Here is an 18,290-nt window from a genome sequence, read left to right as displayed (position 1 = left end):
CCAATTAAAGTGCCAAAGCATGTTGCGATATTTAAAAAATGACATTTTTTACCAAAAAAACCTTAGAAAGGAGGCCAACCTAAAGCCGACTCGTCCCTTTGAACATTTGTCAAAGATTTGTAACTCTGAAAGCATTAAAAGAGCTCTTGATTCCTTTGATATTTTTTTGAACTCACATTTACAATTTGATTCAATTGCGAACAATACTTTACAACATTTTTATCATTTCTCTCTCCTGAAACAAGAAAAAGGAGAAAAACGTTTTCAAACAGAACAATCTCAGATATGAAATGTCTGTAAAGCCCAAGCTCGAGAAGCAAATGGGGCACGATCGATTCCATGGACCAGATTGGCAGGCAAAGCACGAGACTCCATCCAAGAAATAACACATAATTTATTCATGTTGCATGCATCTTAGACATACTTAGGTGCATCACATTCATCATTTTAGCATACATAATTTTGCAGCTTTCAGAGTCAAGCTTCGACTTCAGGGTGAAGGTTACTCGACTTGCAAGCACCTTTAAAGAAAGATGGTGTAACTCAGCAGCAAGAAGCTACACCTCAACCGACTTTACATAACTACAGATCTCAGAACCAATTTCAGATGGGTTCGAGAACCAATTCAGATCAAATCTGGTTCGGTTCAAACTCACCAGGAGCAACATGTTTTCAGTTAACACTTTCAAGCCAGATTTCAATTCCACGACGAAAGATATCCGGCTGTCAGAATTTATCAGTAGGTTTTCCCAGACCAGCTTAGGGGAACCACCGGAAGAATCATGACCGTTTTCGACCCGTAAAGGGAAGCCATTTTTAAACAAACTATTTGCAGTTTAGCTCAAGGGCTACCTGCCACCAAGACCTTCGAGTTCGACTACGCTCAGCTCCAAGGCACATCATTTGCAGAATAGCTTAAGTCGAGAAGGGCTATCTGCCAAAGACCCTTAAGTTCGATTACACTCAGCTTCAAGGGCATAACATTTACAGCATAACTCAAGGCTAGAAGGGTTATCTGTTAGCAAAGACCTTTGAGTTCGACTACGCTCAGCTCCAAGGCACATCATTTGCAGAATAGCTTAAGTCGAGAAGGGCTATCTGCCAAAGACCCTTAAGTTCGATTACACTCAGCTTCAAGGGCATAACATTTACAGCATAACTCAAGGCTAGAAGGGTTATCTGTTAGCAAAGACCTTTGAGTTCGACTACGCTCAGCTCCAAGGCACATCATTTGCAGAATAGCTTAAGTCGAGAAGGGCTATCTGCAAAAGACCCCCAAGTTCGATTACACTCAGCTTCGAGGGCACATCATTTGCAGCATAACTTAAGTCGAGAAGGGTTATCTGCCAACCAAAGACCTTCGAGTTCGACTACGCTCAGCTCCAAGGCATATCATTTGCAGCACAACTTAAGTCTACAAGGGTTGTCTGCCAACAAAAGACCTTTGAGTTCGACTACGCTCAGCTCAACGGCACATCATTTACAGCATAACTCAAGGCTAGAAGGGTTATCTGTGACCAAAAGACCTTCGAGTTCGACTCCGCTCAGCTCCAAGGCACATCATTTGCAGCATAGCTTAAGTCAAGAAGGGTTATCTGCTAAAGACCTTTGAGTTCGATTATATTCAACTTAGAGGCAAATCAAGCTTACAGAATAGCTCAAGGCAAGAAGGGTTATCTGTCAATAAAATTGTCGAGTTCGATTCCAATCAGCTCGATGACACCTCAATCACACTATTGTCCGGCTGCAATCAAGGTTTCCAAGTCGAGAAGAACACCTGGGTTAACCGTGCCTTAGTGACAAAAAACCGCTTTCCGACATCATAACTTAAGTCGAGAAAAGTCATATGTCGACGAGGACCTTTCGAGGTCGGTTTTATTCAGCTCAAGGGCCTATCAATCATATGGTGGAGTCAAGGAACTGCTTTACAGTCGAATTTTTAACCAATGTCTTTAAACCGAGAAGAAGACCGAGGTTGACCACAATTGGGCAATAAGAAGCCGCATCCAGATTCAAATTTTAAACTACATTTCAATTCCATATCATTTCAAAATGAACTCGACTTCGCGACGGAGGAGCCATCCGCAACCCAATTCGACATGGAGTTATTTTTCAACTCCACCAAACGAAAATTGGTGTCTTTTCTATCTTTGTCCTATTTTTCGTTCCACGAAAAAGAACAAAGAGGGGCAGCTGTAGACACCTATTTTCGTCTGATTTTTATTTATATATACATATCTATATTATATAGTTTACAAATGTTTTAAAATACATATATATATATAATTTTGAGAATAGCTTTTTGAAAAGTATATATATATATATATATATGTTTTTTTTCGAAAACATTTTAAAAATATATAATATATAGTCTTTGAAAACATTTTGAAAATGTATATATATATATATATATATATATATATATATATATATATATATATATATATATATATATATATTTAAAAGCATTTTTGAAAACGTATATAATATATATAGTTTTGAAAAACATTTTTGAAAATTTATATGATATATAGTTTTGAAAACATTTTGAAAACATTTATATATTATATAGTTTTTTTAAAAAAAATATTTTAAAAATATATAATATATAATTTTTTTAAAGCATTTTTTTAAAAATATATATATTATATAATTTTAAAAAAAAACATTTTGGAAATTATATATTATATGTTTTTTAAAATATTTATATATATATTATACTATTATTATTATTATTTATTATTATCATTTATTATTATTGTAATTATTTTATTTATTATTATTATTTCTTATTTAATTATTTTGTTTTTGTTTTTCTGTTCAGGGTCTAGAACGAGGTCCAAGCAGATCAGGGTTTCTAGACTTAGTCACAGCGCCACACAACAGGGGACCGTTGGATCAACAAAGAGATCAATGGCCAACATAGCAAGGGAATCAGGGTTTGTTTAACCCACAAAGAGCTATCAGCCGTGGCCAATCTTGGACCGTTGGATCTGACCCAATCCAACGGTCAAGATCAAATCAAGGTTACCAGAAGCCTGAACGCCACCACACACCGGTCACCGAGATTTCCGGCCGAGGGGATCGGGACTGACCCATCCCGAAATCCCCGGCCAACCAACCACGATCCCGAGATCGTCGGGACTCCCAACGGCCGGCGTGGGTTATAAAAACCCACCGCCAACCAACAGAGGGGGGGACCAATACCATCATCGAGAACCAAGATCCAAAACCACACAGTACCCAAAACACCATCAACACAACAACCATCAACCATATACAGTACCACACCGAGAGACCAACGACCATAAAAATAGAAGCATCATCGAGCCACAACCGAACAAAAAGACCATCAACAACAGACAAAAATCATCACAAAAATACAAGCCAAAGGCCGAAGCCTCTCAGTAAACAAACCAAAACAAGCACGTAGAGAAACCACAAAGCCAAAGGCCTCAAGAAACGAAGGGACACCGGCGAGAGGGGTAAAAAATCGAAACTTTACACCTAGATCCACGCTGGTAGGGATAAGTTTTGGTGTTTTAGGTCTCGGATTTGGGTGTACGGGGTTAAAGGGAGTACTTTTGCTAAGGTTTAGGTTTCCCGGCCGCCGCTAGCGGCGATTCAGGCGGCGGAAGGGCCACCGGACTGGTGACCGGTAATCGCCCAAGGGGGGGCTGGCCGAGAGTTTTCTCTCGGTTGAGAAAGATGAGAGCTGGAGTGAAATGGTGAGAATGAATGAGAAATATCTGTTTTTGGGTATTTATATACCAGGGACTACCGTGTAATTACAGGATAGTTAAATCCTTTCCGCGATCCCTGTAAGTTTGAGTCGTAATCCATTTCAGTCACCATATGCAATTCGGCCACAAGATTTTCAATTGTTTAAATTCGGTCCCCATTTAAATTTTACATTTTTGCAATTTGACCCCCTAAATTCTGACTTTTTTATTATTATCATGCTTGTTAATTATTATTCTTTTTATTTTCTTTTTTTACTTCATATTGTTTCCATTTTATTACTTTTAAAATAATATTTTTCTTATTTATTTAATATTTATTTATTATTTATTTAACTTTAATTTAATTTCTTTGATTTTTTTTTATATTACTACTTTTTTTGTTATTATTTTATCCTTTCATTTTTATTTAACTATTTTATCGTCTAACATATTTTTTTTTGTTTACCCCTTTTTAGCGGTAACTTTAATCGATCAAAGGTAAGTGATTTGCATCGAGTTTTTAAATTTAAATTTAAATTTTAAATTTTCGCAACTAAGACAACCGACAAATTAATTGGTACCGAAAGGGCGGTTCAAGGGTGCTAATCCTTCCTTGACCGTAACCGACTCCCGAACCCGACACGTTTCTGGTACGACGCAGATAAGGTAAGATGGTGTCCGGCCCACCTAAATTCGTTTTAAAGTGGTCGGTGGCGACTCCAAATCATTTTTCCTAAGTCGAAGCCCAATTCCGGGGTCCAACCGAAAGACGGTTACGACATTGGTATATCTTCACAGTGTAGTTTTTGGTATATCTAACTTAGTATGTTTATTGTTTTTGTAGAACTTTTATTCGGCTCAATTAACCTTAAGAAATAAAGTCAGCCTGGCCAAAACAATTACGTCGAAGCTTTCACCTGCACAAAGAAAAATGTTTGAGGATACTTGCTTCGGGCCATGGCTGAAAGTACAACATCCCGGTGGAGATGCGATGTTGACACACCTATATCTTCAAACCATGACTAGGGATCTACCAGGTACTATACAACGTCGTGATGAAGAGATATGGTTTGATTTTCCACCGGCGTATACGTGTTTTGGGCGGGAGGAGTTTTGCTTAATCACCGGTCTACGCTTCGGACACGATGATGTAGGTCGGTACACTAGACATATTACCCGCCCATCATGGTTATCCCGGGTTTTTCCTGAGCTGGAGAGGCCGAATCTACACGTGGAAGACCTGACGATATTATTGAATAAGAAAGATGGTTTTACTCGGATGGATGACGTCGACGTTGTACGAGTATGCCTTCTAATTCTTTTGCATACCGGCTTTTTAGGCAGAGAGGCCAGACAACCTATTCCAAATGATCTAATCAAATTGGTAGAAGACCTAAATGCGTGGAACCTGTTTCCGTGGGGCTCGTATTTATGGAAAGCTACATGGAATAAGTTATCGTCTGCCTTGGATGATCGAAAAAGTTTGCATGGCGATGGTTCCAAATACACTTTGACAGGCTTTATTTGGGCCTTTAAGGTAAGAATTTTTATATAATGTTTCCAAAATTATAAGTAATTATTTAACAATTACTAATGTTTGTTATTATATTGTTTGTAGATTTGGATATTTGAGGCCTTTCCCGCCATGAAGACATATGCAATAAAAACTTCAAATAATATTCCCAGGGCTATTTCCTGGAAGAGGAAACGGACCTTGCAATGGGAAGATTTACTACGGTATACGATAATAAATAATGTAAGTTAACATAAATACTACCATATGTTTATAAACAAGTTATTACTAGTACACGTTTAACTTTGTTTGAGCTTTTATATTGTTAGGAGGCCAACACTCCTCTACAGAGGCTGACACCCACGGAAGCTGAGCTTGCCACTGATTGGTGGCAAGCTAGTAAGCGTTTTTTTCGATAGAACGGTTGATGAGCAGCCTCCACTTCGGGAGCCATCACCTCGCCCAGAGCTATCACCTCACCTAGAGCCATCATCTGATCGACCCGGCTATACACCTCCACAACGACAGCCATCACCTATTCTGTCACATCATCGAGCCTCTTCTCCACCATCACCGCAAGATAGGCGACCGGAAAAGATGCCACGACGTTTATCTCCCTGTTCTCCACCTCCACCTCAACGGGATGAGTTAGGGGAGTTACGTGATGAGGCCAATGCCTTGCGTGAGGAGGTTGGTACTTTACGCAAAGACGATGGTGCATGGCGTGTTGAGGTGTCTACATTACGCGGTGAGGTAGCCGCTCTACGTGAGATGGTAGCATCGTTGCAGAATGAGGTTCATACTCTACGCAACGAGGTAAGTTTAAGATTTTTCATACTCGTAATTCATTCGGTTGCTGCTAATACTACTAACCTGTTTTTGTTAGTATTTGTTTTTGGTTTTGTTTTTGTCTTTTGGTTGAAGTAATGCAATCCATTCAAGTTTCAATTTGCATAAGAAGAATAGTTTACTTTCGCAACACGAAAATGATTATCGCAACGCGAAAATGGCTATCGTAATGCGAAATGAAAATCGCAACGAAAAAATCACAATGCGAAATGAAATCGCAACGACAAAATCGCAACGCGAAATGAAAATCGCAATGCGATTTGTGTTTCGCGTTGCGATTTTGTCGTTGCGATTTCATTTCGCAGTGCGATTTTGTCGTTGCGATTTTTATTTCGCATTGCGATAGCCATTTCTTCGTTGCGATAGTCATTTTCGCGTTGCGATTTTAAGTTTCGTGTTGCGAAAGTAAACTATTATTCTTCTGGAATGTTTATATATGTTGTCCTTTTAAATGTTTATATAAGTGCTTACTTCTGGAATGTTATCTGAGCATTTTGTGAACTATGATAGAATAATGACTTGGGTGAATACAATGCTAGTTTGAAACATATTTGTCTTTGTTTAATATCATGTCTGTTTATTTACTGATTTATGTATTAATTTTTTTTAGCGGCCCGATAAGGTGGATGCTTTACGTCGGGTTTTCCTTGCACGACGGAGTTCACGCATCAGACGGCGTGGACGTGCTATTACGTCTCCGTTCACCCCAATGGTGCAAAGACTCCGCAAGAAGAAGCCCGACTCACCGATCATCCCTCAAGAGTCCCCTCCAATCGTTCAAGAGGCCCCTATCCTCCCTCAAGATTCCCCCCCACCGTTCAAGAGGCCACTGTCATCGTTGAAGAGGTTCCTCCCACCATTCCAAAGCCTGATTCACATGGGGTAATATATCGAAGTATTGAGAAACCCCCACCGGTTCCGGACATGATGGATGAGAGTTGGCTCTCGTATGAGTTACCGGCTAGTACCCTTCCGGTATCTGAAGTGGAGAGGAGACAACTACCGGAAACAATTGTGGATAATACCCTTTGGGCTAAGACCGCAGTTGATTTTTATCTACATGAGCGGAGCCAAGGGTGTTACACTAACATCAGCAAACTCAACGATGAAATGTTTTTGTTGCTTGATCGGTCTTGGTGGGGTGTGCTATTAGGGGTTGAAGACATTGGCTATTTGGATGGGGAGGTAAGTCTTATATTTGTCTTATATATGATTTTGATTAATTTGTTTAAAAATTAATGTAATTCACTAATATATGTATTTTTTTGTAAAACAACATATCGATGCGTGGGTGTCACGTCTACTAATAATAAGGAAGCTTAGGAAAAATAAAAAAAATTCGCTATATACAATAATGCCGGCGGCTTTTCACGTAGTTCACTTGAAGAATCAACGAGATGAATCATTTTCGTTGGGCAATGGACAAGCTAAACTTTATCCTGCATGGTGGGAGGTCGATAAGGTTAGTGTTTATTTTTTTAAATTTTTTAAAGGTGTTCATAAATAAGTGCGCAAATAAATGAATTATTACTTATGATTGCAGGTGTTTATCCCTGTTTTGGAACGTCGTCACTGGCTTCTCGTCCAACTTCAGCTCCCATCCCTGAAGATAATAGTGTATGACAGCATGATCAATTATATATCACTGTCTGATTTGAGAGATATTTTCAAGGGATAGAGCTCTCATTTGGCTAAATTCTTGGATGGGATTAATTATTGGACTCATTCTGGACACAAGAAGCCAAAGAAGTTCAATGTCATAGTTGTCAGAGACGAGACCGCGCCACAGCAATCGCCGGGAGCCAGAGGGGATTATGGTCCTCTCGTATGCCTTTGCTTGGCGCGTTTGACGGCGGGAAGCACAGAGTTTTTACCTCCCACCGATAGAGATAGAGCTGCAGTAGGCTTGTGGTTTTGGCATTATATGGCTAGAGAAATATATTCGAGACGCTGCCTACCTGCATCCGCGTTATGAAAGTGTCCATTGTTAATTGGTAAGTTAAATGCAAGTTTTGTTAACATATATACTCCTTTTGGTTTTAAAATGTTTGGTTAAGTACCTAGAATTCAATAATTTGCTGTTTGTAGGTTTTAGATGTGTAGGAAGTCTTGTTTGAGCAAATGTTTGGTTTCTGTAGGTTAATCCTTAAGTGAGCTGCGTGAAATGGATGTACGGGGTCACAAAGTTGTTGATTCATTGATTCAATAATTGATGAAGAAATAAGAATTATTATTATTTTTTGATTGTTTAATTGATTTGTAAAAGATGATTTGTAAATGTTTATTTGTTTAATTGATGTGTACATAATTCTTATTTGTGTTGAAATGTAATAGTTGATTTGTTGATTTTCAATCTGTATTATGTTGAAGGCAAAACAGACTATCGCAACACAAAACTGACTATCGCAACGAGAGAATCGCAATGCGAAATGAAAATCGCAATGCGAAATGAAAACCGCAACGAGAAAATCGCAATGCGATTTTCATTTCGCATTGCGATTTTGTCGTTGCGATAGCCATTTCGCGTTGAGATAGCCATTTTCGCGTTGCGATAGCCATTTTCGCGTTGCGATAGCCATTTTCGCGTTGCGATAGTCAAATGAATGTCTAATAAGTGATAACAACTGAACAGATCATAGCAATGTTCAAACTCAAGTTACTAATACATGCCTAACTGAAAATGTTAAAAGTGCACACATAAAATACATATAATGCAAGTTTTGTTGACATATATACTCCTTTTTCATTTCGCATTGCGATTCTGTCGTTGCGATTTGCATTTCGCATTGCGATGGTCAAATGATTGCCTTTCGCAACGCGATTCTGACTTTCACAACGCGATTCTGACTTTCGCAACGAGATAATACAGAATCGCAATGCGAGTTTCAAAGTTCGCAAAAGGTTTTAGTTTCACAAGCCAAATTTTTTGTGTATATATCTACACAGCAGCAACAACTCATAACCTAAATCCCTAAATCGTAACTCATTCCATCTCCATCTATCACTCTCTCCGGCAACATCCGTTCCTATATCTAACGACATCCTTCCCCATCCGACAACAGGTCTTAGTTTCGCATCTCGTTTGTTTAGTAAATTAATTTACAACCATGAAATCATCTAATATTGATCATGTTTGGATAGATTTGTGTTTTGGAGGGTCATGGGAGAATGTTCATGGTGTTTTACAATATATGCCTTTACCCATGAATCTTCAACTAAAACTGTCATTAAAGAAGTTAACTTATGAAACTCTAATGTTACGTGTTTCAAAGAAATTGAATTTAGAGCCCCTAAGTGGATTTAGGCTATCTTATCAGAGAAATGGTAAAGTTTATTTGTTAACCGACAATGAAGATGTTGAACGATTCATTGCTTACATTAATGTTTCAAGTGATGATGTTACATTGTATGTTGTTGAACCTAGAAGTAGTATTGTTGGGTCAGTAGCGGGTAGTAATCAACTAAGTGGGTCTCAAAACCCACAACCTTTCTCTAATCCAAATCCAAATCAACTTTCAGCACCAAATTCCGGTTTTCGTATTGACCAATTAGACGATGATAAGCCAAGAGAAAAAATTGTGAGTACTAGTCAGTATTCGAAATTTGATCTTGGTCAATACTCGGACTTTGATATTGGTCAATACTCGGATTTTGATGATGTTTCAGAAGAAGAAACAGACCCTGCATGTAATGATTTTGATATTGGTCAATACCCGAATTTTGATGATGAAACACCCGTTGCCGAGGAAGATGTTGTTGATGATAATGAGGAGGAAGTTACGACTGTGAATGAACATGTTGAACATCCATTCTGTAATTCATATAATCCTGAAGAAGAAAAAGAGAAGAAGAAAAAGTCCCCGAAGAAAAGAAAATGCCACGGGAGTATAACTGGAATATGCCAGAATTACTTCAGCTACCGGAAGAAGAGTTGGCAAAGAAAGCAGTTGATTGTTACACAAAAGTTATTCGTATCAAGAAAGATGATTGTTTTGATACAAAGGAAGACTTGAAGATAGCTTTGTATACGAAATGTGTGGAAGATGGCTATCAACTAAAAGTTAACAAATCAAGCAAAGATCATTTCGAAACAAGGTGTATAATTGACAAAAACTGTACGTGGCGTATGATTGCAAAGAGGATAAAAGATTGCGAAATGTTTCAAGTTAGGACTTTTATTGATAAACATACATGTTCAAGAACCCAAGTTTTTCCTAACCATAGACAGGCAAACAAAAAAGGTTTTGGGTGGTTTTCTGGCTGAGTTAATGTTTTTGAATGGCAGGGTATATCGGGGACATGAAATTATGACTGACATGAATGCTCGGTTCAAGATTAGTATATCATATTCTCAAGCTTGGAGAGCCAAATGTTATGCCTTGGAATTGTTGAGGGGGTCGCCAGAAGCATCGTTTGCCCAACTGCCGACTTATTGTCACAATTTAAAGCTGAAAAATCCTGGGTCGGTAACTCATATCAAAACAGATAGAGATGGATGCTTTGAGTTGCTGTTTATCGCCATTGGTGCTGCGGTTAGTAAATCAATATAATTCTGTTGACTCATTTCTGTTAGTTACATGCATTTCACATTTAAATGATTATATTTCTTGTGTATATTATTTTGTAGATTCGTTCGTTATTACTTGCATGCGCCCAGTTATTATAGTTGACGGAGCACATTTGAAAGGTCGATACCTTGGAGTAAACTTATTAGCAGTAGCCATGGATGCTAACAATGGGATATTGCCAATAGCTTACGGGGTTGGCAAATCTGAAACCTCTGATTCATAGACATGGTTTATGGGGTATCTTAGGGATTGCATAGGTCCTATTAGCAATCTGACAATCATATCCGATAGGGCAAACTCAATTGACAACGCTGTTAGAAGGTGTTTCCCAGATGCTTTTCATGGACTTTGTGGTGTTCATTTGTATAGAAATCTAAAATCAAGGTCTGCTGGTATAAAAAAGCACAAATGGACATACTGGAAGGCTGTAAAGGCTTATCGGGAAGTGGATTTCAATAAGCATATAAACTGTTTAAGACGTGTTTTGCCTCAGTGTGCTCAAACACTAGAAGATGTCGGGTTTGAAAGATGGTCAAGAGTACATGAACTTGGAGCAAGATATGGTTTCATGACGTCTAATAGTGCAGAATCAATCAACGCTCTAAGTCGTCATTCCCGGAAATTACCCATTACTATGTTAATAGAGTTTTTTCGAGCCTCTATTCAACAGTGGTACTACAAGAAAAGAAACCATGCAAGTATTATTTCTTTGAATTCGTAACTTATCATATATTTTACTAAGTATTATTTATTTAAATTTACAGGAACATTGGAACATCGTGTTACACCATGGACTGAAAAAAAGATAACGAAACGTGTTGTGAAGTCAACGTCATGGAGAGTTGAACCATGTTCAAACACTTTGTTTGAAGTACTGGATAATAACTTAAATGGCTTGTCGATCTAAATGCAAGGACGTGTAGTTGTATGAAATGGCAAACATCTGGTTATCCGTGTGGCCATGTTATAAAAGTTGCTCTTCATCTAAACCGAGATGATTCAAGCACATACGCTATGGATTGCTACACTACAGAAGTATATCGACAGACTTATGCTGAGATTGTCTACCCTATTCCACATCCTTCTGAGTGGGACATACCAGATGACTTACAAACAGTTTTGCCACCAGCCATGGACAGAAGGCTACCTGGCCGACCAAAAAGTCACGATCGTATACCGTCTAAGGGTGAAGAGAAGAAGAGATCGACATGTAGTCGGTGCAAGGAAAGTGGTCATACAAGGTTGACATGTGGATCACCAGTGCCATCACAATCATCTTTTCCTCTACCAAAATATGGATCATCATCAAAATCCAAAGCTCATATGGTGTCAAGAAAAAGGCAATCAAATTCGCAATCATCTTTAAAATCCCAATCACAACTGGCTTCACCTTTTGGGACTGTTAACTTAGGTGATTTTTAAATGCAAACGTTGTATTATGTAGATTTTATGTGTGAACTTTTAACATTTTCAGTTAGGCATGTATTAGTAACTTGAGTTTGAAAATTGCTATGATCTGTTCAGTTGTTATCACTTAATAGGCAATCATCTTAATGTCTATCGCAACGCGGAAATTACTATCGCAATGCGAAATGAAAATCGCAACGAGAGAATCACAATGCGAAATGAAAATCGCAACGAGGGAATCGCAATGCGAAATGAAAATCGCAACGCGAATTGAAAATCGCAACGAGAGAATCGCAACGCGAAATGAAAATCGCAATGCGATTTTGGTTTCGCGTTGCATTTTTTATTTCGCGTTGCGATTCTCTCGTTGCGATAGTTATTTCCGCGTTGCGATTTTCATTCTCGAAACTATTCTTCTTCTGCATTACTTCAACCAAAAGACAAAACAAAGACAAATACTAACTTCACAGGCTAAACAGTTTAGCAGTATTGGCAGCAATCGAATGAATTTAATAAGAAATCTAAGTGAAATGGTTAATCTATTATTGAAATTACCAGTAAACTTATCATCAATCTCAATATGAAAAACCTAAAATAATGCAAAAATTTCAAAATAAAAATAAAAAAAACTAACCCTCGGAGGTTGATTTTCCATTTCTGAATGATTGTGAGAGATTTTTGACTGTGAATGGTTGTGAGGGATTTCGCCGACGATGGGGACGGAAATCTTCGGAGATGGGGACGGATTTCGCCGTAGAGAGTGAGAGATGGAGATGGTACTGAGTGTTGTGATTTTGGGTTTGAGGTTATGAGTTGCGATTACTATGGACGGTTCAGTTTCCGATTTATTAAGAAAAAATTCGTGTTTGGAATTTGAAAAAAAAAATACGCGTTAATACGAATGGCGCTATGTAAATCGCGTTGCGAAAGTCAGAATCGCGTTGCGAAAGTCAGTATCTCGTTGCGATTTTGTATTATCGCATTGCGATAGTAAGTATCGCATTGCGATAGTCAGTATTGCATTGCGATTTTCCCAATTCGCGTTGCGATTTACTTATTCGCATTGCTAATTGGGAAAATCGCAACGACACTGTAGACCATCGCAACGCGATTTCCAACTATCGCAACGCGAAATGCAACGCGAATTTGCGATAATGAAGATCGCGTTGCGAATTAGCGATCGCATTGCGATTTTGTTGGTCATTTTGGCAAATCCGGAAAAAGTTGGTTAAAATCGTATATTATAAGGCATTTTTGGTCACTGAGGCGATTTTCTCAAAAAAATATCATATCTCAATTAACATGTTAACAACCAGCTCAGACTGTTGTCAATTTTTTAACAAAAAATGACGAGTTTGGAACACACTAAATAGTCAGTTGACCATTTTGTAATATTTAATAGTCGAGAAACTCAATAAAATAACACATTGTAGACGAATGATCATTTTGTAACTTTTAATAGTCAGAGACTTAACAAAGTAACACTCTATAGTCAAATAATCATTTTATAACTTTTAATAGCCGATAGACTTAACAAAATACTACCCTATAGTTGAGGTACTATTTTGTACTTTACCCTATTAAGAGCATCATTCATTCTAAAATTAATTACTTAAAAGATTTAGATAATTAACAAACGTGTGTTAAACAGTACTCTCCACCGGTTCCCGTTGCCGCCTTTTTAGTATACGTCACTTCTGTTTAAAAAACAAAATCGTTACCTTTGACAACCCAAAATTCTTCTCTGCTAAGAAATCAAATCTCCATATATATATATATATATATGATTATTTAAATTTATATTTCAATTTCTTTGATCTTAAATTTGGATTTTATTTCCATTCCAAATTTCCGGGAAACAGTTTTTCCTGGGAAAACAGAAGGAAATAAAATCCGGTTCGGATTTTCCATCGGACCAAACAGAGGCATTTTTGAATGGGGCAACAACAATCGAAAGACGAATTGCTATACAATCAAGTGAATTACGGTAACATTGAAGGGATTAAATCTCTTTTCCATGAAGGCGCCGGCCTCGAGGTATCAAATAAGTGATCCTTTTCCCTCTCGTTTAATCACTTTGATCGAACAATTAATCTTATTTCTTTTCTTCTTTTTCTGGTTGTGGATTGACAGTGGATTGATAAAGAAGGAAGAACGCCGTTGATATTGGCTTGTTTGAATCCATCGTTTTTTGATGTAGCCCAAACTTTGATCGAACTCGGTGCCAATATTAACGCTTATCGTCCAGGTTTCGCTTTTATTGATTTATTTTTTATTTATTATGAAGCTGAATGTTCATTAGCTGGGAACTTCCACTCATAAAAGCAGAAATGTATGAATTTGGAGGAAGTTTTTTTGTTTAATTTCCCTTTTTCACCTGGTAATTTCTCTTTTCCATTAATGATATTGGTTTAAGAAGGAAGAAATTAACAGTTTTCAAACTAAATAAGCTTTGGGGAACTTTGTTAAAGTAAATAGTTTATGAACTGATTTTAGTTTTGGGATTTTAATCTGTGTTTAGGTCACCTTGGTGGGACTCCATTGCACCACGCAGCAAAGAGGGGCCTTCTAAGTACAGTCAAATTACTTCTTTCCCGTGGAGGTTGTTTGTTTCATCTATTTCGTTAATTCGGTGTGAAAACCATCCACTTGAACTGTGTAGAGTTGTCTTATGAGTGACTGGTTCTAAATTTTCAGCAAATCCATTGGTTATTAATGATGATGGTCAAACGCCTCTCGATGTTGCTTGGGTGAAAGGAAATGTCAATGTTGTGCGAGCCATCGAGGTAAAGATGGGAAGTTTATTTTGACATTCTCTGTATTTTGTAATAACCTTCCGACAACTTCGAAACTTAGTTTTAAAAAACGTGCCTAGACGCGCTTAAAACGTCACATAGACGCATGAAAACATCTCCAACAGCACATAGCGCTTAAAATGAGTCTTGCTTACGAAAGGCGTACGTCTTCAGCCAGTGTCTAGGCTCCAGAGATCCTTTATGTTTCGATGTGTCTTTAAAAACTAAGCTTCGAAATGAAATTTATCTTTATTCTTTTGATGTTGTGCAGAAGCACATATGTTTATTCTCTGGTTGGATGCGAGAGTTTTCCGGGTCGGGATTCATCAAAATGTTTGTTCCTCAACTGGTTTCAAGAAAAGTGTGGGTATTAGTATTTAGAATTCTCTCTCTTTATCTCGGTTGTTTTTTGCTTGTTAATATAATCCTTAATTTGCTATCAATCAGTAGCATTTTCTTGTTTTGAAACAAATTGTGTTATCTTCTCCTTTATGCATTGCTCGCAGTTGGGTTGTTGTTCTACCAACTGGTTCGCGTAATCATACAAGGCCTCTCAAGTTGGGGATGGCTATGTACTCCAGTTTGAAGGTATTGCAATTAATCCACAAGCTTGTCTTAAACTGTCCTGAATCTGATCATCATATTAGTTGCAGCTTTCTTAAATACTTATGATGCTATTATGTGTACAAGTAATGAGTTTAATTACTATTTATTAGTAATGGTATTAGATATAAAAACTGCATATAGGCTCCAAGCTGCTTTAATTGTTCAATCTACTAAGCTCAATGCGTTATTACATAACTGATATAAGCAAAATTCAGATACTTCTTGATTTGTAGATCACAAACATGAAAAGAGAAAGAAGCAGATAGAATTATATTCTGAGTATGCGAAGTCTATATTATCGGTTGTTAAACTCAAACAAGGATTCTTAAGGAAGCTCTGGAATTATATTTCCCAACCTTTTCTAGGAATAGCTTGTTCTTGATTACTTCAACCATCGTTTACTCTTTGAATAATACTTTAAGATAATAAATCGTCTCTGTTGTTTGTTTTTTTGTTTCTGTTTCATACCATTAAACTTTGCTTACCCTTAAGTGATTTTCCACCACTTATTTGTGTAATTGGAGAAATAACAGGATGCTCAACCACGCTCAGTGATTCCATTGTGGAAAGCTAATTTAGAGGAACCAAAGCTGAACCAGCCTGATCCTTCAGCGATAATTGTCGATAACTCAAGCAGTAATTTCTGTGACCAATATTATTAGTTCTCAATCTTTCCTGGCTATGTTATGGAATTTGGAATCAGATTGATAGCTTAGTTGCCATAATTTGTTTATCTTCATGAATGGCCCTCAAGAAGTGGGAGGCAGAGGTGAAGTACTTACACCTCCCGAGAGGCAATGTGTAAGCATGGTATTTATCAGTTTTTTAGAGAACCCCTGAATTTGACTGAAGTTTCATGTAATCATGAAAAGAAAAAAAAACTAGAAGTTTTCAATATTGGAAATCGTCAGGACTCTAAATTGCAGCCTCCCGGTTCTTCAGATCACTAGGTTTAGTTTCCCGTAGTGACTGCATCACCAATAATCATGTGGAAACCGGTTATTAACTTTGATGCTTGGATAATACTTTCATTTGTTTCGGTTTTAGGACGATATATGTGTGTTTTTTACATTGCAATTCACGTCGACATGGTTTCATTCTTTTCCAGAAACACGAATTAAACTTGCGCCTGGTAAAGAAAATGACATGCAGCAGCTTCAGTGGTTTTGTGATGCATGTAAAGGAATTCCACAGGTATTTTTCATCAAATTTCCCTTTAGAGATCTTCCTGTTAATGTAGTTTAGTGATAGGTACACCTTTACAAGTACGGAACTATTTTGTTCATAACTCTTTTCCAGTTTCCAGTAAATTCTTATGTCGGATCTCCATTTTATTTATGGCATTTGAATATGTAGGCAAGGATTCCTGCATTTCTGCATAATTCTCAGCCTCCGGATGCTCCAGAAACTGCACCACCGGATACAGAGGAGTTCGAATTAGCAATGGCGATCAATGCCTCTATCCAGTCAGCTATTGCAGAGACATCTGATGTTGATTTGCACTCTTGCAATGAAGCTAGTGCATCTGCTGGTTGGGATAGCTCTGCAAGCACTAGTTGTCACAGCGGTTCAGTAGCACCAACGGCATTTCCACCTTCAAAAGCAAGTATCAGTGAATGGACTTTGATCGAAGCCAACTCTGGTAGCAGTTCAACCGAGCACACTGAGATCCATACGACAATGCAAACCTCAGATTCTGTCCCATCAGCTCCACCAGCACCCGCCATAGATGAGATTGTAGAAGATGGTCCGGTTCAATACCCGTCGATTGATTCCACCGCTGTCGATATTTCTTGCACAACAGGAGAAAGCTATCCTCCTAGTGCTGCTCAAACAAAACGAGACGAAGGTCCGTGTACAATATGTTTGGATGCTCCATCAGAAGCCGCCTGCGTTCCTTGCGGCCATGTCGCTGGATGTATGTCATGTTTGAACGAGATCGAAGCCAAGAAATGGGGTTGCCCCGTCTGTCGTGCCGAGATTCAGCAGGTTATAAAGCTTTATCGTGTTTGAATTTCGCATCCGAATCATGGTTATATGTACATGTTGTAATGGTTTCTGCACATGGAACAAGTTTGGTTCTTGTTTTGAGCTCAAGCTATTAGCGTTTGGGTAAAATACAAATTTGGTAATTAAACTTTACTCTCTCTCCTATTTCACTCATTGTACTTTAAATCTTTTCAATTTCTTCACTAAATTTTATACATTGGGTTTTTTCGTCACTCGAACCGTTTTCTCACTAAATACATTATAAATGGATTGTTATATAGATGCAAAACGACGTTTTTGTGAAAATTTTATTTTTTTTAAACGATGTCCTTTTAACACCGTTAACTATTTAACGACAGAATGATAAAAAAATTCAATGTATTAAGTTCATTGAGAAATTTGAAAACTTTTAAAGTTCAATGAGCAAAATAGGAGAAAGAGTAAAATTCAGTGATGAAATTTGTAATTTACCCTTAGCGTTTTTAATTTATATTTAACCAATTTTACTTGAAAAAAGTTATTTCATGTGTAAATTTTGTAAACTAAATATTTGTTTAAATAGATATAATTTTCAAATAATACTTCACTCTTAAATATTTATCATTAAAAAATCCTTATCCATATGCCTTGATTTATTAGAAAAATATAAAAAGAGTAAATATTCTAAACATAAAATCTAAAACTCTTAACCCTAAATAATATATGTAACATTAAAATATATATATTTGTACAAATATACCTTTCGTATATGAAAAAAATCTATACATTGCGTAAAATTTAAACATTGCAGTTTTACTTATTTGAATGCCGTTAATTTATTTAAAATTTATAATTTAGAGAT

The 18,290-nt window shown here is 37.4% G+C and overlaps 1 protein-coding gene across 1 annotated transcript; it reads left to right on the top strand.

Annotated features, from left to right (window-relative positions):
* Positions 1 to 13,880: 13,880 nt before the first annotated feature.
* On the top strand, positions 13,881 to 17,572 carry LOC120125803 (putative E3 ubiquitin-protein ligase XBAT34). The gene is made up of 9 exons (XM_039144143.1): positions 13,881 to 14,096; positions 14,193 to 14,307; positions 14,581 to 14,661; positions 14,757 to 14,845; positions 15,126 to 15,217; positions 15,361 to 15,442; positions 15,994 to 16,096; positions 16,569 to 16,654; positions 16,817 to 17,572. The coding sequence occupies exons 1-9, from the start codon at positions 13,995 to 13,997 to the stop codon at positions 17,471 to 17,473; spliced, it is 1,407 nt and encodes a 468-aa protein (XP_039000074.1). The 5' UTR covers positions 13,881 to 13,994; the 3' UTR covers positions 17,474 to 17,572.
* The last annotated feature ends 718 nt before the right edge of the window (positions 17,573 to 18,290 follow it).

Source organism: Hibiscus syriacus, unplaced genomic scaffold, assembly GCF_006381635.1.
Source record: "Hibiscus syriacus cultivar Baekdansim isolate YM2019G1 unplaced genomic scaffold, ASM638163v2 tig00110443_pilon, whole genome shotgun sequence".
NCBI classification, from domain to species: domain Eukaryota; kingdom Viridiplantae; phylum Streptophyta; class Magnoliopsida; order Malvales; family Malvaceae; genus Hibiscus; species Hibiscus syriacus.
This window is presented reverse-complemented; position numbering and strand designations above follow the sequence as displayed.